Here is a 27,379-nt window from a genome sequence, read left to right on the forward strand (position 1 = left end):
ACGTAAGTCGCGAAAAACTGCGATAAATTTTCCATAAGAAATGAATGGGAGGCCGTAAAAATTGTCGCACTTTTTCTACTGGCTACTGCTCCGGCATACTTTCACCTAGAGACTCCATTTAAACTTTAAATTGTAGTAACAATTCTTGTCTATTGCTGTATTAAGCCACGTTTTGATAACTCATGTAGTTTTTGAATAATCCCTCATCAATGACCATGAGCGTTTTTGGAGAAATTCTCTGATTTCAATGGGTGTGTATTGCGCGGACAGTTAGAGGCTAGAGTGGGTGACATCATCGCTAGAGTGGGAGAGAGCCGAAAAAAACGCCTGGATTTTTGCTCTTTCCACGCTCCTCCCGGCCACAGTTTACACTCTACAGGCATGATTTTTTCCACAGTTGTAGACAAACTTGTCCTCTCTCTCACAATGTGCTCGAAAAATCTGTGAGAGTTACAGAATTTGATTTAGCAGCCTCTAAGCGCGGCCATGTCTGTCTCTGCTCCCCATGCACTCCAATACAAAGATTTTCGGAGAGAAGCAGAAAGGAGCCCCGTTTTCAACTCGCGACTGTGTCCACAATATATGCTGTAGAAGCATAAAATTACACCAAAACGTTCAGGAAGTCCTCAAGGCGCTCACGGTGTCTTTGTTTTTCTGATAGGAGCTTCCGTTCTCTCAGGAGAAGCCCAAACGTGAGAGGAGTGCAGAGGCAGAAAATCGCTCGTTTTCTCCGCTTTTCTGTCGCCCCTGTCTGTCTGCCCTTATCGTCATGGGCAACCAGCTCAAGTTGCCGTGACAACCTCTGAGCCTAAGTACTCAGAGTGGCAGAGAGCCTTTTTTTAACTCCAGATTTTCTGTCTTTCCAGGCTCCTCCCGGCCACAGTTTACACACTACAGGCATGATTTTTTCCACAGTTGCAGACAAACTTGTCCTCTCTCTCACAATGTGCTGGAAAAATGTGTGAGACTTACAGAATTTGAATTAGAGGCCTCTAAGCCCGGCCATGTCTGTCTCTGTCTCTTTTTCTCTCTCTGAGTGCATGTGTGCCTGAGTGCTGAGAGGGGGCGTGTGTGTGCGTGCGCAGCTGGGTCTCATAGAGCATGATTGGGAGGGGCTCTGAAGTTGCTGTGGCAACCTCTGAGGCTCAGTACCTCTGTGAGCACTTCTCTCTCATGCTCCCTTACACAAATAAACAGACATATGGGCATATAATGTAATGTATATGTACGCGGTCGGGCAGTAGACCCCGTGGCCCTTTCAAAATTTCCCGCAGGGAAATTGTCTAGTTATTATTATTATTATTATTCTTCCTCTTCCGTGTCAAATTTCGATTCGCTACTCCTCCTACAGTTTTGGGAGCACCCACGCAAATGTTATATCAAAACGTGCGTCTCGATCGGGATCGGCGTGCTATTATTTTTCTTAAATTTATCGCAGTTTTTCGCGACGTAAGTCGCGAAAAACTGCGATAAATTTCCCATAAGAAATGAATGGGAGGCCGTAAAAATTGTCGCACTTTTTCTACTGGCTACTGCTCCGGCATACTTTCACCTAGAGACTCCATTTAAACTTTAAATTGTAGACACAAGTCTTGTCTATTGCTGTATTAAGCCACGTTTTGATAACTCATGTAGTTTTTGAATAATCCCTCATCAATGACCATGAGCGTTTTTGGAGAAATTCTCTGATTTCAATGGGTGTGTATTGCGTGGACAGTTAGAGGCTAGAGTGGGTGACATCATCGCTAGAGTGGGAGAGAGCCGATTAAAAACGACTAGGTTTTTGCTCTTTCCACGCTCCTCCCGGCCACAGTTTACACTCTACAGGCATGATTTTTTCCACAATTGTAGACAAACTTGTCCTCTCTCTCACAATGTGCTCGAAAAATCTGTGAGACAAACAGAATTTGAATTAGCAGCCTCTAAGCGTGGCCACGTCTGTCTCTGCTCTCCATGCACTCCAATACAAAGATTTTCGGAGAGAAGCAGAAAGGAGCCCCGTTTTCAACTCGCGACTGTGTCCACAAAATATTCTGTAGAAACACAAAATTACACCAAAACGTTCAGGAAGTCCTCAAGGCGCTCACGGTGTCTTTGTTTTTCTGATAGGAGCTTCCGTTCTCTCAGGAGAAGCCCAAATGTGAGAGGAGTGCAGAGGCAGAAAATCGCTCGTTTTCTCCGCTTTTCTGTCGCCCCTCTCTGTCTGCCCCTATCGTCATGGGCAACCAAGTCAAATTGCCGTGACAACCACTGAGCCTCAGTGGCAGAGAGCCTTTTTTTAACTCCAGATTTTCTGTCTTTCCACGCTCCTCCCGGCCACAGTTTACACACTACAGGCATGATTTTTTCCACAGTTGCAGACAAACTTGTCCCCTCTCTCACAATGTGCTGGAAAAATGTGTGAGACTTACAGAATTTGAATTAGCAGCCTCTAAACGCGGCCACATCTGTCTCTGCTCTACTTGACTCCAATACAAAGATTTTCTGAGAGAAGCAGAAAGGAGCCCTGTTTTCAACTCGCGACTGTGTCCACAATATTTGCTGTAGAAACACAAAATTACACCAAATGGTTCAGGAAGTCCTCAAGGCGCTCACGGTGTGTGTTTTTTTTCTGATAGGAGCTAGCGTTTGGTCAGCAGAAGCCCGAATGTGAGACCAGCGCAGAGGCAGAAAATGGCTCTTTTTTTCTCTCTCAGAGTGCATGTGTGCCTGACTGCTGAGAGTGGGCGTGTGTGTGTGTGTGCGTGCGCAGCTGTGTCTCACAGAGCCTGATTGGGAGGGCCTCTCAAGTTGCCGTGGCAACCTCTGAGGCTCAACTTACATCGCTGGAAAAATCTGTGAGTCTTACAGAATTTCAATTAGCAGCCTCTAAGCGCGGCCACATCTGTCTCTGTTCCCCATTGACTCCAATACAAAGATTTTCGGAGAGAAGCAGAAAGGAGCCCTGTCTTCAACTTGTGACTGTGTCAACAATATTTGCTGTAGAAACACAAAAATTACACCGAATCGTTCAGGAAGTCCTTACAGCAATGATGGTCTGTGTTTTTTTCTGATAGGAGCTACTGTTCTCTCAGGATAAGCCCAAATGTGAGAGCAGTGCAGAGGCAGAAAATGGCTCTTTTTCTCTGCTTTTCCGTCTGCCCCTGTCTGCCTGCCTGGTGGGCACCTATCATCAATGGCAACCAGCTCAAGTTGCCGTGACAACCTCTAAGCCTCAGTACTTCTCTGAGCACTCCTCTCCCACACACGCAAACACACATATGAAGCTTCATGTGATTAAAGATACATACACAGAGACACACACAAATGCCAACACACATGTAACCAAGGTTAAAATCCTCAAATGTGGCCCAGTAGACCTCAATAGCATTTACAAGGATCTCAAGCAGTGTTGTCTGTGGTGTTTACTAACACAAACAGCTGAGATGTGTGTGTTTTAAGGGCAGCAATGTGAAGCACTGAACACTTAACTACCAATAGCTGAATACATATTCTGCATGATTTTTGTTATTAAGGATGCAGTGCTGAGCTGCCAGTGTTCATTGTGAAGCACGGAACACAGACAGAAAGTACAGAACACTGACCTCAGTAGTTAAGGTCAGCGACCTAAGTAGTTAACTACCAATAGTAGAATACATAGTCTGAGTGTTTTTTTAGTGATGCAGCGCTGAGCAATGAACACTGGCAGGACGTAGCCTCAACTGACTTATTCAATGAGTTAAAAAAAAAAAAAAAAAAAAAAAAAAAAAAAAAAAGCAGACACTCTAAGAAGGGCTTGTTCAAGATCAGGACGAAATCAGGAATCAGGAAAACTTTTTGTCATTGCAACAATGTTCCACTGTACAATGAAATAAGGCTCAGTTAAAGAATAATGAAAAAAAAAAAAATATATATATATATATATATAAAAGTCTGTAAGAAAAATATACAATAAATACAGTTATGTTAAAAAAGAAAGAAAAACAAAAACGATAAGACCAGAACTAATCTAAACTACTCACAAAAATCACAGTCACTCAGTTCTACTTTCAAAAATTCTTATTGCACATAATGGAGTATTGAATTGAAGTAAGAAAATAGTATTGCACAAATGTGTTGTTATTGCACAGGTTCCAGGTGAACATCATAGTATCTCTGATATTTTGGCCTGCCTCTGCTATGGCTGTGGGGCTGCCATCACTGGCAACCTCTCAAGTGACTATGGCAACCTCTGACCTCAGGTTACAGGTACAGAGCTGACAGCAATTGATGGATTCAGGAGTCTGATCTCTGATTTCTATGTGTTTCATCAATTATTTCAACAACAAGACAACAATTTAAACACATTTCTATAGTTTCTGTCCAGTTTTAATCACTGAATTGTTGGCACTTTCTCTGTGTAAATTACTTCACAGACTGAGAGAAAGAGTGGGAGAGAGAAATACAACACAGACAGACATATAGATAGACACAGACAAGGTGTGAAACTACATATTATACATATACATATTTGTGCATATATGCGATAATCAACCCCCTTAACTAAGTCTGAAAGTCATTTATGTTATTTTTTGCTTTTTTTTTGTTTTGCCTTTTTTGATACGGACGGGGAAGAATGAAAGGAAACGGGAGGTTCATAATTACGGCGCTGCGCGTTGTCCCCTTCTGCAAAGCGCAGCGCCGTAATTACGCGACTATCCGGACGCCCGTGAGAGTCACTTCTGTCGCCGTGAGTGAGCGTGTGCGTGTCTTTGTGTGCGCGCTACAGTTTGTGTATATGTGCGTTGCCTGCTGCGCCTGCATGCGTGTATGTCGGCTGTGTGTGTGTGTGTGTGTGTGTGTGTGTGTCTTGTGTCTTTGTGCGCGGTTTAGAATGTGTGTGTGTGCACGGGCATGCGCGTGTGTCTTTTTGTGCGCCGTGGCAACAGTGTGTGTGCGCATGCGTACGCGTGTCTGTTTACGTGATCATGTAGCCCGCGAATTATTTTTTGCCTGACAACAAGATATCAGTCATCTGATTTGACAATAAATCTCGACTGTTCACGTGATCACGTTGCCCGCGAATTATTTTTTGCTTGACAACAATGTATGCGGAAATGTCAGCCATCTGATTTGACAGTAAATCGAGGATACGGATCAGGAGGACTCTGATTGGACACTTATTTTTGGACTGGATATAAAATAAAACTACTCCTCCTACTCGTCCCTTTTGATCACGTCAGAGGTAAGAATACGGATCTTTTGTCTCTTCAGTTGTGGTAGCTAATAAGCGCTAGCATGCATAAATCGTTAGCAAAAATGATATTATTGAAGCTAGAGTCTTTACTGTTTTATGATTTTGGGTAAGAATAGGTTAAATTTTGACAGTCCGTTTTTGTACAAGAATATAAGCTGAGCTAAAAGCTAATGGCTTTAACTGTGCCTGTGTGTAAAAGTTATATATCTGTCTGTCTACATAAAAATGGATTTTAAACATTTACAGTCTGTTCGTTTTTAGACAAGAATATCAAGTTGAGCTAAAAGCTAATGCCTGTAACTGTGCCTTTTTCATACAAATACTTTAAACTAAGTTAAAAGCTATCTATCTATCTACCGTCCATCTAACCACATGTAAGTTAATAGCTTTATTTTTAATTGAGAGTATATGTTCATAGTGTTATAGGAATCTCTGTCCTGGGGAAAAAAATATTTTAGCTCGGGAAAAAAATAGTTTACTGATAAATGGCAGCAGGCACTGCTCTGTGCTCTCTCACACACTAACACACACACAATGAAAAGTAATGTCTATTATGCTGTTAGCTTGTTGCTAACACTGACTGAAAGTAACTGAAGGAAGTTTATCTTTTTATTGTAGTTTCTCTTTGATCACGATCGAAGGTTTTCTGAGCGCTTGTCTTCATCGTCTTGAGGATTCCCGGAGCAGCTTCATCTCATCACACACAACATCATCACACATTTCTTCCTCACTAAATCTATTTCTCTCTTCTATCCTCAAATCTCTTGCCCACTTTATATATATTACATAAGGATATCTTAGATTAGAGTACTTTAGATTAGATACTTAGATTACTTTAGATTAGATACTTTAGTTTAGATAAGGTAGGTTTAGGTTTAGGTTAGGTTTAGGTTAGTTAGATAGGTTAGATTGGATCTTCTCACATCATAGATTAACGAAAATTACAGAAGATTAATATATTTTTACTTAGAACAAATTACTTTGAATTTATTAATTTTTGGGAAGTAGTTTTTTTTCCTCTTTTTGTCTACAAGTTTACTCCAGCAGGATGCCGAGGAAGGGAAGGCGTTCAACGGCGGCGAAGCTGCGATGGAGGAAGCTCAACCTGGAGGAGCTGAGTCCATCCAGTCCCCCCCCGAAGGTACTTACACAGTAGATAAGCTTCTCTGTTATAGTGACAACTGTTAGCATGAAAATAACTGTTGAAATGTTATCACTTTCTTCTTAACTGGTGAGTTACTATTTAACTGCCATGACTTACATTTATTTGGTGTTAATGTTTCATTAGACTGTCCAGAGGATGCCCCCCCCAGCCGGAGAGTCCAGAGAGCCCAACCCATCAGGTAGAGGGTCCAGGACCAGGCAGACCCACCCCCCCTGCTCCCGAGCTCCAGTCAGCAACGTATGTTCCTACCACAACCCTCACACACATACACATGGTTTCTGCACTGAGACATTGTCTGAGGTTAAAAGCGTTTATTTTATCTGTCATCAGTTGGTTGGATCGTCACCACCAACCAGACCGTTCTGGAGCCCGGATGATGTGCGTGCCGATTTTCGTGCACGTGAGTATCCACCTGCTTTATCCTGAAATGATCCATAAATTAATAATTAATCATTAATCAGTCTTATGTATTTAATTTTGGTATATTGAGAGTTTTTAAACTGGTTTTCTTATGTGTACTTTTTTTAACTCATAGAAAAGAATGGCTGTTGTCAAGACATTTGTTGGTTGGATTTCCTGCATTATTTTTTACTTTTTATCTGTTTTGTCTTTTTATAAACAGGCCGCGGTACTGGTTACCGCCACCGGGTGCAGAGATGGCCAGTTTCCCCCTTCACTGGGCACAGCCACAAATTGGCCATCCCACCTGAGACTCCTGACAAGAAGGTATGATTATTGTCCAGTTTAGAAAGGAAATAGTTGATTTTGAGAGGAATTAAAGATTTTCATGCTAAAAAAATGATCTTCGTTGTTGCAGTTTGTTCTGATTGTCGGAGACTCCCATCTACGAGCCGTTGTAGATGGTTTGGTCGCGATGCCAGAGGGAAGCTTTTCCTTTGGTGTCATGTCGACCCCGGGGGCCTCTGCCTCTCAGCTGCGGACCGAGGTGCTACACGCTGTGCTTCCTCGGATCCCTGAGGCTGTTTGTGTGGTGGCTCCCAGCAACAACCTGACCACCAGCAGGACCATCGACGAGGCTGCCGTCGATTACGCTAAGCTCCTCACTGCTGTGAGGAGCCGCTGGTCGAAGGTACGCTTTGTTTTATCTCTTGCTTGTTCTGGATTCTTATTAGTTTAAGTATAGTGACTACTGTAATTAGATTAAATGTATGAGATTTTTTAAGATAATGCGTATTTATTGTAACATGCGTATGATTTTGAATGAAAATGTCATTTGGTAACAATCATGTTTTGTTTTCCACAGGTTTTCGTGGTCGACTTCCCTCCCCGCCTGACTGTCGAGGAGTCTTACCAGGACCTTCTTCGACAGGAATACCACCGGGTGGCAGCTCGTATGGGTATGTAAAAAAATATCATCTTTGGTGAGAAAAAATAGTAGAAGAGGATAAAAAATGAAAAGAAATGTACTTAAAATATATGTTAAGATATATTATGAATTAAAAGTCATAATACATATATGGACACTATAATGACTGTTATTCATTTAATTTTTTAAAATACTTTTAGGTGTGAAGTACTTCTCTACAGTGGAGCACTTCCCCCTTACGCGCCAGGAGCTGTGGAGCAGAGATGGTGTAAGTAGAATATCTGTGTCTGAAAAAAAAAAATCAAATTTGCATGTCTTGTGTGTTGATATGAAATGCTCAGTGGAGCTAATTTTTTTGAGTCAAAGTTTGTGTGCAAATGGACATGAAATGTCATTTTGCAGGTCCATCTGAGCGATCATGAGGGGATGGGGATCTTCGTGCAGTTGCTGTGGTCCGCTGCCAAGCAGCAACTGGAGACACCATCTCCAACACCCCGGGTCTCTCCCAGGCCTTCACAGCCACTTAGGAAAGTCTCTCCTAAGGTGGTAGTGAGGGGAGAGGTCCCTGCTCCACCGTCCCCTGACCCCTTTGAGTGGAGGCTTGCTGGTCAGGGCGGCAAGGTAATTATTACAGTGTAATGTGTTTGTACATTTTTCTGAAGTGATTCAGAAGTCATTAAAAAGCATCTATTTGTTTAATCCAATATGACTCTGCTTTTTTCATTCCAGAAGAGCCAGCCTGGTGAACCCTCACAGTCCCAGGGTTCAGCCCAGACCAGGATGGCTCAGCAGCTGGTGTGTTATATTGCTATATGCTATTTTTTCTTAGGACGTGTTTATTGGTTACTATTTAAACTTTTCAACTTACTATTTAAATCTTCATTGTTCTTTGTGTTTTTCTTTCACAGGAGAAGGAGTGCTTCCTTCCACTGAACCCAGTCTGGTTCAGTAGCACAGTCCTGCGTGCTATGGAGGATGTCTCTCCATCTCACCTGTCTTGCCTCATGGACTGCAAGCCTCCTCCAAAGTTCAAGAGGGTAATTGTCGAATATCTATTCTTGGCTGTATTATAAAGTTTCGCCTGATTTCTGAACAGTCAGCACTGCGTACAATTTATAGTAATAATCACAATACTATTAATATTAGTAATACGTTTTGAACAGATGTACATAATTGTAACATGATTTAGGCTTAATTGGTGTTGTGTTTTATTTGTTGGTGCAGGTGGCCTCCTCAGCAGCAGCCAGACGCCGTAGGACCACGGACCGCCCCCCCCGCAGGCACCAGTCTCCAGTGCATGACGTATGCTACATTTTACCACAACTGACACACACTCTGAATGTTTACAGATTACAGTGTCTTCACAGAGACATTACTAAACTGTCTGCTCTGTCTGAGTTTTTATATATTTGTTCTCATGTGTCAACAGCTGGTTGGATCACCCCCATCCAGGTTGTCCTGGGGTTCGGAGGAGGAGGCCCCTGCCAGCCCAGCTGCTTTGGCTCAGATGGTATGTTTGTGTTGTTTTTTTTCTATGATTGTTTGTTTTGTTTTTTTTTCAATTAAGTTGTCTGCACAGCTCTTCTTCAGCACAAGAGGTTACTTGCATGATTGAAATTGTATCTGTCGATTGAGACGAGATCAAGACATGCTTATGTTTTCCAAATGTAGCTGTAATAATACTACCACTAATATTTAGCTTTTAAATGAACTCATTTACATGCCCAGTGAGTATCTCGTGTAATTATATTTATGTTTAGTGTAAGTGATCTTATGTTTTGATTGGTGTGTCAGACGGCATCCCCCGTGGCAGTGAGACGGTCCAGGACCAAGGATGGACACCCCCCCCGCACCCAAACTTCAGTGAACAACGTGTGTTACTCTCTGCTACAACAGACACAATCACACATAGCAGTGTGTTCACACAGACATGTGAAGTTTAATATGTTTATTATCATGCGTCCACAGCTGGTTGGATCACCCCCAGCCAGGTTGTCCTGGAGTTTGGGTGATGCAGCAACCCCCTGCTGTTCACCAGCAGCAAAGGTAAATATTATTCCTCCTGAATAAAGTGTATAGTCTCATCAAAGTCTTCATTTTACTAAATGTTTTGCTCTGTCTTCTCAGATGGCCAGGATTAAGATCCCTTCACCAGCTGGACCATCCTGGACCATTACAGATGCAGGCTGCGATCCTGCCTCCCCTGCTAAGGTATTATCTTCCCTCTTCAGTCCACACAAAAAATGTTTACAGTACAATGAGCTACTTCTAAATGAAACTGTGGTCCATGTTAAATCTCTGATACCATTATCTTTCTTTGCATTTCACAAATACCATTGGGTAATTCAAATTGATTTGGTAAACTTTTTTGTATCAGTATAGTCCATTATGTTGCCTTATGTGTAAAGATTCATTGGTATTATTTTTTGTTATAGGCACCCCAAACACCGACTCCCTCATCAGCTGCTTGGCCCTGGTTCATCTCTGATGCACCCTCCACCTCTCGATCCCCAGCCAATGAAGTAAGTTTCTCTACTCCCCAGCTGACACACGTGCAGGACATTTTACATCTGGGTACATCCGGGGTTAAATAAAGTGATTTTGTGTGTGTGTGTGTGTGGTTTACTTCAACTCAAAAGCACAATAAACAATGAATGACATGTTTTATCAATGGGCAGTTGAAAAGAGAATGCAAAAATGTAGTTCAAATGTAAACTTTACACAATAATAAAGCAAAAAAAATTGTGTGATAGAAAGGAGCCATGATGGTATTAACTGATATAAACCAGTGTTGGGAACACTTTTTAATGATGTATGATATAAAACATATGTAATAATTTCACACTGAAAGGTTATAGTCAAGCATGTAGTGTCCTACTACTACTACTAATAATAATGATCATTGTGTGGAAGATTCCTTTGTTGAATTATCTTCAAATGACACAGATGCATGTTTAAGCAAACTGGTTAAATATATTTACATTTTAAAGTGATAGTTTAGCTTTTTCGGAGTGGGGTTGTATGAGGTACAAATGGCCATCAAGTATGCTGCAGTAGAAGGATCCCCCACCCCCCTTTCTTACTCAGAAACACCAGTATATCATGCTGCATGAAGACACAGGCAGTACACTGTTGTGAATGAGGGACAATTAATCAGCGCGTTTTTGCTGCCTACGAGAAATCTCAAAACAATACACCAGTTTAAGAGTACAATATAAACATTTCAAATGCATCAGCTGATCGGAAAAAAAGGGGGGGGGGGGGGGGGGGGGTGTAGGCCTTTCTACTGCAGTCATTATCCATAATGGCCATTTGTACACCATACGACCCCACTTCAAAAATAGCTGAACTGTCCCTTTAAGGTCTGGTTAAACATTACAGAAAGCCTTACTTTACTTTTTAGTCAGTTTAAATTACATTAAATATACAACCAGCACTACAATAATAATACTAATAATAATAATAAATAAATAATAATAATGCTAATCTATGTAAAACAGAGTAATGCAAATGGTAACAATCATTTTATATCATAATTTCAGGTTACAGACAGGACAGAACATCAACGTGTTAAAACTGTGAGGGCCAGTCATAGTCAGAATGACAGGCGATACAAAATATTCTCCAGAAATCACCAGTGCACCTGCATGTCCCTTACTTTCCTTGCTTACCAGAATGAGGGCAGTCAGTTCGACGGGACTGCCCTCGACAAAGTAATGGCACAAGGTGACGCACTCTATGTTGGAATTAAACAGCAGCTAATTCTGGACAAAAAATTCCAAAGTAACCATCTGACATTAGAGGAAATGCCTAAACAAGTGCTGACAGACACAAATATGTACAATGTCCACATGTCATTAGCCAGACTCGGCCCCCTTAAAGCCCAAGCACCCAGCCCAGGAAGTGAGCAGTGGGGGCAGTCCCTTGCCACACAGCTAGAGTGTCTGTCAGCAGAAGTCAGCCAGGCTTTGATCATGATAACTCCCGAGTGCATTGCAGTTTTCCGTGACAAATCAGGGAGGTATGGAGTCTTTGATTCACACACAAGAAATGCAGCAGGCTTACCAAACCACTATGGAACTGCAATCATGATGACCTTCTCTGAGCTCAGTGACCTGGCTGACCACCTTCACAAACTTTTTAAAAATCGTGGAGCTCATGCCAGCTACGAGTTTGTGCCCATTTCATTTGATGCTGTCGGTTCCAGTGAACATTGTCAACACTCAGCTGACCCAACCAAAGACACCCAGTCTGAAACTCTCGCCTGCACACCCCAAGCAGAGGTTCTGACAGCTCACATCAGCATTTCCTCAGCAGTCCCACAAGTTGTCCCCAAAACAGCAAGTATCTCCAAGCTGAGTAAAGAGCGACGACAAAAAACCAGGCGGAATGCAAGTGCCAGCAAAGACCAACATGCACCATTGTCTTATGAACAGAAGAGGAAAAGAAGCACTGAATATGAAAAAAACAAGTATGCCAGCTGTCCAGAATTTAGAATGAAAAAAATTCAGGCTGCAAAAACTACATATTCCCAAGAAAGTCATCATCAACGACGACTTTTGTCCTTTAAACACTATTATTCAGATCCTAAGTTACAAACTAAAAAGAAGGAAACAATCAAAGGAAAATACAGGACAGATCCAACTTTACGGAACAAAAAGAAGAAAAACATAACTGACAGGTACATTTCAGATCCAGCTTTCCGAAACAGACAGAAGAAAAATATAACTGACAGGTACATTTCAGATCCAGCTTTCCAAAACAGACAGAAGAAAAATATAACTGACAGGTACCTGACCGATCCTGCTTTCCAAAGCAGACAGAAGAAAAATGTAACTGACAGGTACCTGACCGATCCTGCTTTCCGAAGTAAACAGAAGAAAAATGTAACTGACAGGTACCTGACCGATCCTGCTTTCCGAAGCAGACAGAAGAAAAATGTAACTGACAGGTACCTGACCGATCCTGCTTTCCGAAGCAGACAGAAGAAAAATGTAACTGACAGGTACCTGACCGATCCTGCTTTCCGAAGCAAACAGAAGAAAAATGTAACTGACAGGTACCTGACCGATCCTGCATTCCGAAGCAGACACAAGAAAAATGTAACTGACAGGTACCTGACCGATCCTGCTTTCCGAAGCAGACGGAAAATGTACATGAAAACACATTATGCATCCAACCAGAGCTACAGGCAAAAGAAGATGCTAAATCTGAACTTAAAATATCATAATGACCCAGAGTTTAGACTATGTTGCATTCAACGTGCAAGCCAGAAGAGAAAAATCAAACTGTCCACAAATGCTGCCTTTTGCATTCATCACAAGTTACAAAGAGCACTTAGAATTAGAAGAAAATACAGACACATATTTACCCACCACCAGGAAACTCCCCAGCCCCCGATGGATCCTGTGATGGAAGCAGCCATAGTGTCCTTCCGTGAAACCATAAGACACGGACCCACATACGTTTGCACAGTCTGTAACAGAACACTGTTTCCCAATCAGGTCAAGCTATGCAAGAGAGGCAAATATAGCAAACGGGCTAAAATGGCAGCAGCCTGCTTGAAAGGAAACTATGTTCATTTCTGTGATGACTGCTCCCCCTGCTCTGTTCCACAAGAGAGATTTCAGGAGTGGATCTGCCACACCTGTGACAACCACCTGAGCAGAGGCAGAATGCCACCCATTGCAGTAGCAAACGATCTGGAGTTAGCACCCATCCCCCCAGAATTGGCTATGCTTAATGTGCTTGAAAGGCAGCTCATTGCTAAAATCCTGCCTTTTGCTAAAATAATCGCTCTGCCAAAAGGACAGCAGAGGGCTGTACATGGAGCTGTTGTGTGTGTTCCATCAGAGATGGAAACAGTCGTGAACAGTCTCCCAAGGCCCAGCACTGAAGCACAGCTACTGCAAGTAAAACTAAAAAGACGCATTAAATACAAAGGACACCAGCACTTCTACACTGTCAACATGAAGAATGTGCTAGCTGGCCTGGCTAAACTCAAAGAGCTACATTCCGAGTACAAAAATGTGTCTATTGATGACAGTGCCACTTATGAGAGTCTACAAGATGATGAGTCAGCCGACGAAGAGGACTCACAGCACAACACTGCAGTTGCTGCGCAGCCAGAGCAGCACAGCACCCCAGAGCACAGCACCCCAGAGGAAAACATAGAGACTGACATAGATCTAGAGGAGGTGTTCAACAGCCAAAATGAGCCAGACCAGTCCAGTGCAGCAGCACAGACAGAGCAGAGCGACAAGGACGCAGACAAAGAAAAGGAGGAGCTGAGACCTGGTCTGGCTCTGGACACCTGCATGCAACCCCCAGATATTGCACAGGAAATCCTTTCGTATGGTGATGGAATTTTCAGTATTGCTCCCGCCCAAGGCAACAAACCAGTAGGTTTCTTCACCATACCAAAATTAGAAGCCATGGCCTTTCCTGTGCAGTTTCCAACAGGACAGAACACTTTAGATGAAGCCAGAACCATCAAACTGTCCCCCAGCATGTACTTTAATGCTAGACTATTTGCTGCAGATACACGGTTTGCCAGTGACCAAAGCTACCTTTTCTTTGCGCAGTTTGTCACAGAGACACACTTAGCCACAAACAGTATGTCTATTCAAATGCGCAAAGGAAAATCCAGAACCAAGGACGGCCGCAGAGTTACCAACTTGATGCTGCAAGACAAGGAAGAGCTGGAGAGACTTATTATGAACAAGGATGCAACACGATTCATGCAACCCCTCAGAGGCACTCCAGCTTATTGGGAGAAAACACTGAGAGATGTCCACGCAATGGTCAGGCAGATTGGCAAACCAACATTCTTCCTGACATTCTCCGCTGCTGAGATGAGATGGCCTGAAGTTGTGGAGGTCATTAAAGCTCAGCAGGGGGAACTAGGGGATTTTTCAGAGCTCGATTGGAACGCCAAATGTGACGTTTTGCGCAGCAACCCCATCACAGTTATGCGCATGTTTGAAAAGAGAGTAGACGCTCTGATGACCAGCCTCATCCTCTCACCAGCAAAGCCCATTGGTGAAGTAGAGGATTACTTTTACCGTGTGGAGTTTCAAGCCAGAGGAAGCCCACACATTCACATGCTGGTTTGGATCAAAAATGCACCCAGGTTTGAAGACAGTCTTGACATCCACGTCACCAAATTCATCGATAAGTACATATCGTGCAAGATGCCTGACCCCAAGAGAGACCCAGAGCTTCACAAAATTGTATCCGAGGTTCAGGTACACAGCAGGAAACATTCAAAATCATGCAAAAAAGGTAATGTTGCCTGCAGATTTGGCTTCCCTAAACTGCCCATGGAAGAAACAATTATCACCAGGCCACCCAGTGTAGACAGCAAATCAGATGAAAACCCAGATCCAGCTGCACAATTGAAGGCGCAGAAGAGACAGCTATCAAAGATGCAAAGGGAAGCCAAGTCAAAGCTTCAGCCACTAAGAGACTTGCTCATGCAACCAGACACCTGGTTCAGCAGCTTGTCAGACATGCTCCGCCAATGCAAGATGACAGAACAAGAGTACCTGCACCACGTCATCGCTCTGACAAGCAGCTATGTAGTGATGCTGAAGCGTGATCCAAATGATTGTTGGATCAACAACTACAATCCGGACCTGCTACGAGCCTGGAACGCCAACATGGACATCCAGTACGTTGTCGACGACTTCAGCTGCATAATGTACATGATGTCCTATGTTTCCAAGCCAGAGCATGAGATGACCGAATTCCTCAACTCGGTCATCAAAAACGTCAAAAAATCCAAAGTCAATGAGCGCGATGAGATGAAGCAGATCATGCAGGCGTACGCAAAACACAGAGAGGTCAGCGCTCAAGAAGCTGCAGCTCGCACTTGCAGCTTACCCCTGAAGAAGTGCTCTCGTTCCGTTGTGTTCCTTCAGACTGATGAGGACGGTCTGAAAATGAGTCACCCGATCAACAGACTCAAAAACATGGAACCAGGTTCGGAGGAGGTGTGGATGTCAGGAGTGCCTGAAAAGTACTTAGACCGACCTGTCGGACGACTGTTCGAAGGTATGTGTCTGGCTGAGTTTGCATCAGAGTACAGGGTAGTGTATGGCCAGCAAGCTGAAAGCAAAAGTGTCATTTGTCTCCAAAATGAGAAAGGGTTCATTCAGAAGAGAACTGTAGGCAAACCAGCCATCATCAGATTTGCTCGCTTCTCAGAAAAGAAAACACCAGAGAAGTTCTACAGGCGGCTGCTAAAGCTTTATTTCCCACACAGATCTGATGATGAGCTGACTGATGAACAATACCCCACTTATGAACAGTTTTACAAGTGTGCCAAAACGGGTGATATGGATGTCAGAGCTATCGTAGACGCCAACAAGAAACGATATGAAGGAGGAGGCAAAAACATCGAAGCAGCACTCCAACAGTTTCAGCAGTGTGGTCCAGTTCTTAATGCTTGGAACACCTTTGCACCCGAGGTAGAACTGGACCGCTTGGAGTGTCTTGCCGAGCGTGAACCCTTGGAGACAGAGCATGAAGAGAATGAAGACATCCCCGACTATGAAGTCAACAACGATAGGAGGGGCTTCATGCCGATAATAGACGCACCAGAGTTGAGTCCAGACTACATGAGAAAGATGTATCAGAGTCTGAACGAGATACAGGCATCGATATTCTACAGTGTGCGTCAGTGGTGCTTTAAACGCGTCTGGGGCCACAATCCAGACCCGTTTTATTATTTCATGACTGGAGGAGCTGGCTGTGGCAAATCCCACGTCATCAAGTGCATTCATCAGGAGGCAACAAGGATTCTGCGTGAGCTCCCCAGATTCCGGGACAAGGCCGACATGTCCCAGCCTGCAGTGCTGCTGACTGCGTTCACTGGCACAGCAGCCTTCAACATCTCAGGCAAAACGTTGCACTCCATCCTGAAGCTCCCAAGGACCCTGAAGCCACCATATCAGGGCCTTGGAAATGCACTAGACGAAGTCAGAGCGGCACTGTCCAATGCCGAGATTCTTATCATCGACGAGATATCGATGGTTTCCAAAGAGCTGTTTGCCTACGTCCACTGGCGATTTCAGCAGATTAAAGGAAACAGGAAACCATTTGGAGGAATGTCTGTCCTCGCTGTAGGCGACTTTTACCAACTGCCACCCCTCGGCAGAGCCAAGCCACTGTGTGTATATGAGGAGAATGAGTTCGATCTCTGGAAGGATTACTTCACAATGGTCAACCTGACAGAGATCATGAGACAGAAAGACGATCGAGCTTTTGCTGAACTCCTGAACCGCCTTCGAGTGAAGCTAAAGGGAGATCCTCTGAGCGATGAAGACAGGCAGTTGCTCACACAGGCAGTGGCTGATGGCAAGGATTGTCCAGCAGACGGGCTACACATCTACGCCACAAACAAAGAAGTTGACAATCACAATGCCAGTACTGTAGACGCCCTCAACGAAGATGTTGTCAAGATTGCAGCCCAAGACTACAGAAAAGACCCTAGAACAGGCTGCATGATGAACTTAGCTGACAACTTCAAAGGAAGCAAAAGAGACTTGCCTGACAACATAATGGCTGCTCAAGGAGTACGCGTTATGTTGACCAGGAATCTCGATGTGGAGGATGGGATTGTTAATGGGACATTTGGAACAATCAAACACATTGTGATGAGTGAACATGGCCCGGAAGCCGCGAGGCTGATTGGGCTGCGGCTGGACAATCCTACAGCAGGACAGAGGTTCCGTAAAAAGATCCTGGGTCCCTCAGACGACTTGGTGTACATTGAGAGATCTGAGGAGAGCACGAGCAAGAAAGGAGTCATTCGACGTCAGTTTCCAATGAAGTTGGCCTTTGCATGTACTGCCCACAAAGTGCAAGGCATGACCATGGCGTCGGCAGTCGTGTGCCTCAAACGTGTTTTCGAACCAGGAATGGCTTATGTCGCTCTGAGCCGCACAACTTCCCTTCAAGGTCTCACCATTACAGACTTTGATGAGAAAAAGATATATGCTGACCCCGAAATCAAGACAGCTCTGGAAAGTATTAATCATGCATCTTTCCAGAGTGCCAGACCCTTGTTGACTCTTTTTAAATCAATGGACCAAACTCTAAAGACTTTGACAATCATCCACCACAACACACAAGGACTTCCATCTCACATTGTGGACCTGAAAGCACATCATGAACTCAGACTTGCAGCTGTGTTGTGCCTCACAGAGACACATCTGTCAGGGTCATCTGTGTCCCCAGTTTTCCAGCTGGAGGGATACAACATGTTCACACGCAGCAGACAGGTGTCATACAACACCTGTGTGGACATGGCAAAAAAAGATGGAGGTGGAGTTGCAGTGTACTGTAGAAGCGATATTCAAGCAGAGCCTCGCAGATACATGCAAGATGTCACTGATTTAGAGTTTGTTGTCGTGAAAATCGAGGCTCCAGTCAAAGTGCTATTGGCGACTGTTTACAAACCGCCAAATTTCAGTTTGGGAAAATTTTTGCCAAACATGAAAAGCCTCTTGGACTCACTGGAAGTACTTAATCACGAGCCCATCGTTGTTTGTGGGGACTTTAATGAGGATCTCTTGTCAAAAGGAAAGAAAAGCATAAGAGATTTGTTCCAGTCCAGAGGTTACACTCAGTTGATCACGGACTCCACAACTGAGAAGAACACCTTGATTGATCACTTTTATATTTCACATCCTGATAAATGTCTTCAGTCAGGTGTTCTAGAAACGTATTACAGTTATCACAGTCCAGTTTATTGTACTTTGACTGGCTAATAGCCTCTCCAGCCAACACATTCTGCCAAAAATGTGCTAATTATGTCTTGAATGAAATGTTAAATTAAGACATTTTTGTTTCACATAATTGTTTGATGTGCTCTATTTATACTGTTTGTTTATTTATTTATTTATTTATTTATGTGTCAATCACAAATCGTGCTGTGATTGCACATTGGGTGCATTTTAACTTTATTTAATGTTATTTATTCCAGCCAAGTGCTGGCTTTTATCTCACTATACCTACTGGCTCTGGGTACATTTAGTCTGTCTGAAGAAATCAATCTCTGGGTGCATGTTTTATTTAAACTATTTATGTATTTATTTATTTATCTATCACAAATCGTGCTGTGATTGCACATTGGGTGCATTTTACCTTTATTTATTTCATGTTATTTATCTATCAGGAGTTATACTGTGATTGCACATTTAGTGCATTTAAACTTTATTTATTTGATGTTATTTATTTATTTATCAATCACATATCATGCTGTGATTGCACATTGGGTGCATTTTAACTTTATTTAATGTTATTGTTTCTAGTCAAGGTCTGGCTTTTATTTCACTATATCTACTGGCTCTGGGTACAAAAAAATGGCTGTCTCTGGGTGCATAACAATGCTGTCATCATTCTGGGTGCATTTCATTTAGTCTGTCAGAAAAAATCAATCTCTGGGTGCATGTTCTATTTAAACTATTTATGTATGTATGTATGTATGTATGTATGTATTTATTTATTTATTTATGTGTCAATCACAAATTGTGCTGTGATTGCACATTGGGTGCATTTTAACTTTATTTATTTCATGTTATTTATCTATCAGGAGTTATGCTGTGATTGCACATTGGGTGCATTTTAGCTTTATTTATTTCATGTTATTTATCTATCACAAATCGTGCTGTGATTGCTCATTGGGTGCATTTTAACTTTATTTATTTCATGTTATTTATCTATCAGGAGTTATGCTGTGATTGCACATTTAGTGCATTTTAACTTTATTTATTTGCTGTTCTTTATTTATTTATTTATTTATCAATCACATATTATGTGTGATTGCACATTGGGTGCATTTTAACTTTATTTAATGTTATTGTTTCTTGTCAAGTTCTGGCTTTTATTTCACTATATCTACAGGCTCTGGGTACAAAAAATGGCTGTCTCTGGGTGCATAACAATGCTGTCATCATTCTGGGTGCATTTCATTTAGTCTGTCGGAAAAAATCAATCTCTGGGTGCATGTTCTATTTAAACTATGTATTTACTTATTTATTTATTTATTTACTTATGTGTCAATCACAAATCATGTTGTGATTGCACATTATTTATTTCATGTTATTTATCTATCAGGAGTTATGCTGTGATTGCACTTTTGGTGCATTTTAACTTTATTTATTTCATGTTATTTATCTATCAGGAGTTATGCTGTGATTGCACATTTGGTGCATTTTAACTTTATTTATTTCATGTTATTTATCTATCAGGAGTTATGCTGTGATTGCACATTTGGTGCATTTTAACTTTATTTATTTCATGTTATTTATCTATCAGGAGTTATGCTGTGATTGCACATTTGGTGCATTTTAACTTTATTTATTTAATATTATTTATTTACTTATCAATCGCATATCATGCTGTGATTGCTCATTGGGTGCATTTTTAAATTTATTTAATGTTATTATTTCCAGTCAAGTTCTGGCTTTTATTTCATTATATCTACTGTCTCTGGGTGCATAACAATGCTGTCATCATTCTGGGTGCATTTCATTTAGTCTGTCTGTAAAATCTATCTCTGGGTGCATGTTCATTTCATCAATTTGTACAATCTATCTCTGGGTGCATATGTGTTCAACTTGTTTATTTATTTATTTATTTAACTTGTCACAATCATCAATCTATATGAATTACCGAAAGTGTCATTGTTCTGGGGATGTTTTTTTTAATCTAATCACTTGTATATATCTGGGTGCATTTTGTTTCATGGCTTGTGTAATTGTTTTGACATACATGTTGTGTCTAAGCATGTTCCCATCGAGCAGGGTCCATGGGTGCATGCTGTCTTCATTTTAATTGTTAAGTGTATCAAATTTAAGTTACTCTACACACTGATCATGGTGTTATGTGTTGGCTGGACATCGTCAGGTCATATGATTATGCTCATTCGAATCAAGTTCAAGTCAAGTGTATATATTAATGTATTTATATATCTATTTATGTATGAATGTATCTGTTTATATCTATTTATTCAACTATTTATGTAACTATTTATTCATCTATTTAAGTATGTATTTATTTATTTATTTTTTTATATGGGGTCAGCAATATCTGAGACATTGAGATGATGAGAAGGACAGTGCCAGTGTATTCAAATGTAAGACAGGGAGCTCAAGACAGGAAGCTGCAGCTGCAGCAGGTTTCCTCAAAGCTAGAAGATGCAGACTGAATAGGGACAGCAGTGGAGGAGGGCCGAGGACCAGGTAAAGGGAAACACAAGATTAAGTTTGATGTGAAACATGAAGTTAATGTTGACCAACTTGCACTAGACCAATTGCATTTTTTTTTTCCCCCAAGTGGATGACATCAGTTCCCACTGTGAAGATGCAGACCAAGCTGCTGGTGCCAACCTCCTCCATCAGAAAGTAAGTCTCTCTCTTTATGTCTCTCTTAAAACGATTAAAATGCAAAGTAACTTAATGATGTTTGTCTATCAAGGAACGATGACCACAGACCGAGAAGGAAGACCTCCAGAGGACCGCAGCTGAGGACAGTGCTACCCAGCAGACAAGTGAGTAGTCTTTACCACTGTGTGACAAAACCACTGTAACAATGTCCAATGTAATATTGTCTGTTATAGTAATTTTGTTTTTGTCTTTATGAATACTCAGGTATTTAATGCCCTGTACTATTGCCACACCTCCTCCTGCCACATCTGCCTGCATGTCTGAGGGGAAGCCATAACAATGAAGCTGCAGATGCCAAAGATGACAGCTGATCCAGGAAGAAGACCTCCAGAGGACTGCAGAGGATCTCTCACCACTAACAACAACTCAACAACAACAAGGGAGGGATATTTCATTATTTTGTTTCAATTGACTGCAATTTTTTTTGTACAGTTTGTGATCAAATATTTACAAGATGTTTTGAAACCTGTAACTTATTAATGCCTTTGCCTTTTATGTTCCTGTAAGAGTAACAAAAGATCCAGGCAGAAGATTGCAAGAGGACCACAGCAAATTTCCAGAGGACTCCACAGAGGATAAAACATCCCAACAGATGATGAGTGAGCAACACTTTACAGTGTGTTTTACTGACTGTAGTGTGATCAAATGCTCAAGCAAGATTTGATTTAACCGCAACTTGTGCTTTATTAATCTAGAGAGGATGACAACAGATCCAGGAAGAAGACCTCCAGAGGACCAAAGCTAAAGACAGCGACCCAACAGACGACAAGTAAGAGACATTTACCCGTGCATTGTCATTGATTTCATGACAATGTAGGTACATGTAGGTTGTGTCTGTGTATCTAGGTGAATAAATGCTTAAACACTTCGATAACTGTTACTGAACAATGTGTTAAATATTTTAGGAAGGATGACAACAGATCTTGGAAACGAGGACCAAATATCAAGACATCAAGCCAGCAGAAGAAAAGTAAGACACATTTACCCATGAGTACATAACTGTACTGTATCTTGATGACTTTAACTTGACTTGATTCATGTTGGTGTCTGACAGATGTTTTTTTTGTGTGTGTGTATTTGCAGACAACATGGAAGATCGTCACTGCCCTCTCGCTTAACTGTACTCTGCCTGCACCCCTTTTCATAAGTTTTTTGTGACTGTCTCCCACACATTTGAGGTTGAAAGGGCATAGGTTGCTGTTTAAATAAATACTTGAAAAAGGAACGTTTGTTGTAGGTGTGCTCCTTGTATATAATGTCATAATGTTACTAGTATTAATTGTTTGAAATGTCTGAAGAATGTCATCATAATGTATACATTCCGGCAGTAGCCCCCGTGGCCCTTTCAAAATTTCCCCAGAGGAAATTTTCTAGTTAGGGCCACGGGGCAGCCACGAGCACTACTGCCTACAGCAAAGCTGTAGACAGTAGTGCTCGGGGCGAAGCCCCGAGCACTATTGTTATCCTGCGTGTTTTTTCTTCTTATTAGGGCCACGGGGCAAGCCACGAGCACTACTGCCTACAGCAAAGCTGTAGACAGTAGTGCTCGGGGCGAAGCCCCGAGCACTATTGTTATCCTGCGGGTTTTTTCTTATTATTATTATTATTATTATTATTATTCTTCCTCTTCCGGACGTTTTTCGATTCGCTACTCCTCCTACAGTTTTGGGAGCACCCACGCAAATGTTATATCAAAACGTGCGTCTCGATCGGGATCGCTATGCTATTATTTTTCTTAAATTTATCGCAGTTTTTCGCGACGTAAGTCGCGAAAAACTGCGATAAATTTTCCATAAGAAATGAATGGGAGGCCGTAAAAATTGTCGCACTTTTTCTACTGGCTACTGCTCCGGCATACTTTCACCTAGAGACTCCATTTAAACTTTAAATTGTAGACACAAGTCTTGTCTATTGCTGTATTAAGCCACGTTTTGATAACTCATGTAGTTTTTGAATAATCCCTCATCAATGACCATGAGCGTTTTTGGAGAAATTCTCAGATTTCAATGGGTGTGTATTGCGCGGACAGTTAGAGGCTAGAGTGGGTGACATCATCGCTAGAGTGGGAGAGAGCCGATTAAAAACGACTAGGTTTTTGCTCTTTCCACGCTCCTCCCGGCCACAGTTTACACTCTACAGGCATGATTTTTTCCACAGTTGTAGACAAACTTGTCCTCTCTCTCACAATGTGCTCGAAAAATCTGTGAGACAAACAGAATTTGAATTAGCAGCCTCTAAGCGCGGCCACTTCTGTCTCTGCTCTCCATGCACTCCAATACAAAGATTTTCGGAGAGAGCAGAAAGGAGCCCTGTTTTCAACTCGCGACTGTGTCCACAAAATATTCTGTAGAAACACAAAATTACACCAAAACGTTCAGGAAGTCCTCAAGGCGCTCACGGTGTCTTTGTTTTTCTGATAGGAGCTTCCGTTCTCTCAGGAGAAGCCCAAATGTGAGAGGAGTGCAGAGGCAGAAAATGGCTCGTTTTCTCCGCTTTTCTGTCGCCCCTCTCTGTCTGCCCCTATCGTCATGGGCAACCAAGCCAAATTGCCATGACAACCACTGAGCCTCAGTGGCAGAGAGCCTAAAAAAACCTCCAGATTTTCTGTCTTTCCAGGCTCCTCCCGGCCACAGTTTACACACTACAGGCATGATTTTTTCCACAGTTGCAGACAAACTTGTCCTCTCTCTCACAATGTGCTGGAAAAATGTGTGAGACTTACAGAATTTGAATTAGAGGCCTCTAAGCCCGGCCATGTCTGTCTCTGTCTCTTTTTCTCTCTCTGAGTGCATGTGTGCCTGAGTGCTGAGAGGGGGCGTGTGTGTGCGTGCGCAGCTGGGTCTCATAGAGCATGATTGGGAGGGGCTCTGAAGTTGCTGTGGCAACCTCTGAGGCTCAGTACCTCTGTGAGCACTTCTCTCTCATGCTCCCTTCCACAAATAAACAGACATATGGGCATATAATGTAATGTATATGTACGCGGTCGGGCAGTAGACCCCGTGGCCCTTTCAAAATTTCCCGCAGGGAAATTGTCTAGTTATTATTATTATTATTATTATTCTTCCTCTTCCGTGTCAAATTTCGATTCGCTACTCCTCCTACAGTTTTGGGAGCACCCACGCAAAAGTTATATCAAAACGTGCGTCTCGATCGGGATCGGCGTGCTATTATTTTTGGGAAATTTATCGCAGTTTTTCGCGACGTAAGTCGCGAAAAACTGCGATAAATTTCCCATAAGAAATGAATGGGAGGACGTAAAAATCATTCCACTTTTTCTACTGGCTACTGCTCCGGCATACTTTCACCTAGAGACTCCATTTAAACTTTAAATTGTAGACACAAGTCTTGTCTATTAATGTATTAAGCCACGTTTTGATAACTCATGTAGTTTTTGAATAATCCCTCATCAATGACCATGAGCGTTTTTGGAGAAATTCTCAGATTTCAATGGGTGTGTATTGCGCGGACAGTTAGAGGCTAGAGTGGGTGACATCATCGCTAGAGTGGGAGAGAGCCGATTAAAAACGACTAGGTTTTTGCTCTTTCCACGCTCCTCCCGGCCACAGTTTACACTCTACAGGCATGATTTTTTCCACAGTTGTAGACAAACTTGTCCTCTCTCTCACAATGTGCTCGAAAAATCTGTGAGATGAACAGAATTTGAATTAGCAGCCTCTAAGCGCGGCCACGTCTGTCTCTGCTCTCCATGCACTCCAATACAAAGATTTTCGGAGAGAGCAGAAAGGAGCCCTGTTTTCAACTCGCGACTGTGTCCACAAAATATTCTGTAGAAACACAAAATTACACCAAAACGTTCAGGAAGTCCTCAAGGCGCTCACGGTGTCTTTGTTTTTCTGATAGGAGCTTCCGTTCTCTCAGGAGAAGCCCAAATGTGAGAGGAGTGCAGAGGCAGAAAATCGCTCGTTTTCTCCGCTTTTCTGTCGCCCCTCTCTGTCTGCCCTTATCGTCATGGGCAACCAAGCCAAATTGCCGTGACAACCACTGAGCCTCAGTGGCAGAGAGCCTTTTTTTAACTCCAGATTTTCTGTCTTTCCAGGCTCCTCCCGGCCACAGTTTACACACTACAGGCATGATTTTTTCCACAGTTGCAGACAAACTTGTCCTCTCTCTCACAATGTGCTGGAAAAATGTGTGAGACTTACAGAATTTGAATTAGACGCCTCTAAGCCCGGCCACTGTCTCTTTTTCTCTCTCTGAGTGCATGTGTGCCTGAGTGCTGAGAGGGGGCGTGTGTGTGCGTGCGCAGCTGGGTCTCATAGAGCATGATTGGGAGGGGCTCTGAAGTTGCTGTGGCAACCTCTGAGGCTCAGTACCTCTGTGAGCACTTCTCTCTCATGCTCCCACATGGAAATAAACAGACATATGGGCATATAATGTAATGTATATGTACGCGGTCGGGCAGTAGACCCCGTGGCCCTTTCAAAATTTCCCGCAGGGAAATTGTCTAGTTATTATTCTTCCTCTTCCGTGTCAAATTTCGATTCGCTACTCCTCCTACAGTTTTGGGAGCACCCACGCAAATGTTATATCAAAACGTGCGTCTCGATCGGGATCGGTGTGCTATTATTTTTCTTGAATTTATCGCAGTTTTTCGCGACGTAAGTCGCGAAAAACTGCGATAAATTTCCCATAAGAAATGAATGGGAGGCGGTAAAAATTGTCGCACTTCTTCTACTGGCTACTGCTCCGGCATACTTTCACCTAGAGACTCCATTTAAACTTTAAATTGTAGACACAAGTCTTGTCTATTAGTGTATTAAGCCACGTTTTGATAACTCATGTAGTTTTTGAATAATCCCTCATCAATGACCATGAGCGTTTTTGGAGAAATTCTCAGATTTCAATGGGTGTGTATTGCGCGGACAGTTAGAGGCTAGAGTGGGTGACATCATCGCTAGAGTGGGAGAGAGCCGATTAAAAACGTCTAGGTTTTTGCTCTTTCCACGCTCCTCCCGGCCACAGTTTACACTCTACAGGCATGATTTTTTCCACAGTTGTAGACAAACTTGTCCTCTCTCTCACAATGTGCTCGAAAAATCTGTGAGAGTTACAGAATTTGAATTAGCAGCCTCTAAGCGCGGCCAAGTCTGTCTCTGCTCTCCATGCACTCCAATACAAAGATTTTCGGAGAGAGCAGAAAGGAGCCCTGTTTTCAACTCGCGACTGTGTCCGCAACATATTCTGTAGAAACACAAAATTACACCAAAACGTTCAGGAAGTCCTCAAGGCGCTCACGGTGTCTTTGTTTTTCTGATAGGAGCTTCCGTTCTCTCAGGAGAAGCCCAAATGTGAGAGGAGTGCAGAGGCAGAAAATCGCTCGTTTTCTCCGCTTTTCTGTCGCCCCTCTCTGTCTGCCCCTATCGTCATGGGCAACCAAGCCAAATTGCCGTGACAACCACTGAGCCTCAGTGGCAGAGAGCCTTTTTTTAACTCCAGATTTTCTGTCTTTCCACGCTCCTCCCGGCCACAGTTTACACACTACAGGCATGATTTTTTCCACAGTTGCAGACAAACTTGTCCTCTCTCTCACAATGTGCTGGAAAAATGTGTGAGACTTACAGAATTTGAATTAGAGGCCTCTAAGCCCGGCCATGTCTGTCTCTGTCTCTTTTTCCCTCTCTGAGTGCATGTGTGCCTGAGTGCTGAGAGGGGGCGTGTGTGTGCGTGCGCAGCTGGGTCTCATAGAGCATGATTGGGAGGGGCTCTGAAGTTGCTGTGGCAACCTCTGAGGCTCAATACCTCTGTGAGCACTTCTCTCTCATGCTCCCACATGGAAATAAACAGACATATGGGCATATAATGTAATGTATATGTACGCGGTCGGGCAGTAGACCCCGTGGCCCTTTCAAAATTTCCCGCAGGGAAATTGTCTAGTTATTATTATTCTTCCTCTTCCGTGCTTTTTTCGATTCGCTACTCCTCCTACAGTTTTGGGAGCACCCACGCAAATGTTATATCAAAACGTGCGTCTTGATCGGGATCGCTATGCTATTATTTTTCTTAAATTTATCGCAGTTTTTCGCGACGTAAGTCGCGAAAAACTGCGATAAATTTCCCATAAGAAATGAATGGGAGGCCGTAAAAATTGTCGCACTTTTTCTACTGGCTACTGCTCCGGCATACTTTCACCTAGAGACTCCATTTAAACTTTAAATTGTAGACACAAGTCTTGTCTATTGCTGTATTAAGCCACGTTT

General features: G+C 42.6%; 1 protein-coding gene across 1 annotated transcript; it reads left to right on the plus strand.

Annotated features, from left to right (window-relative positions):
* Positions 1–5,831: 5,831 nt before the first annotated feature.
* Positions 5,832–22,377, plus strand: LOC143318717 (uncharacterized). The gene is made up of 22 exons (XM_076727182.1): positions 5,832–6,356; positions 6,504–6,617; positions 6,711–6,780; positions 7,003–7,106; positions 7,198–7,470; positions 7,645–7,738; positions 7,908–7,975; positions 8,110–8,328; positions 8,437–8,502; positions 8,616–8,744; positions 8,932–9,009; positions 9,137–9,217; positions 9,502–9,579; positions 9,676–9,753; positions 9,835–9,918; positions 10,143–10,229; positions 21,052–21,119; positions 21,193–21,265; positions 21,366–21,760; positions 21,857–21,930; positions 22,067–22,131; positions 22,245–22,377. The coding sequence occupies exons 1-19, from the start codon at positions 6,264–6,266 to the stop codon at positions 21,423–21,425; spliced, it is 1,917 nt and encodes a 638-aa protein (XP_076583297.1). The 5' UTR covers positions 5,832–6,263; the 3' UTR covers positions 21,426–21,760; positions 21,857–21,930; positions 22,067–22,131; positions 22,245–22,377.
* Positions 22,378–27,379: the final 5,002 nt, after the last annotated feature.

This window comes from Chaetodon auriga, chromosome 3, assembly GCF_051107435.1.
Source record: "Chaetodon auriga isolate fChaAug3 chromosome 3, fChaAug3.hap1, whole genome shotgun sequence".
In the NCBI taxonomy this organism is placed as follows: domain Eukaryota; kingdom Metazoa; phylum Chordata; class Actinopteri; order Chaetodontiformes; family Chaetodontidae; genus Chaetodon; species Chaetodon auriga.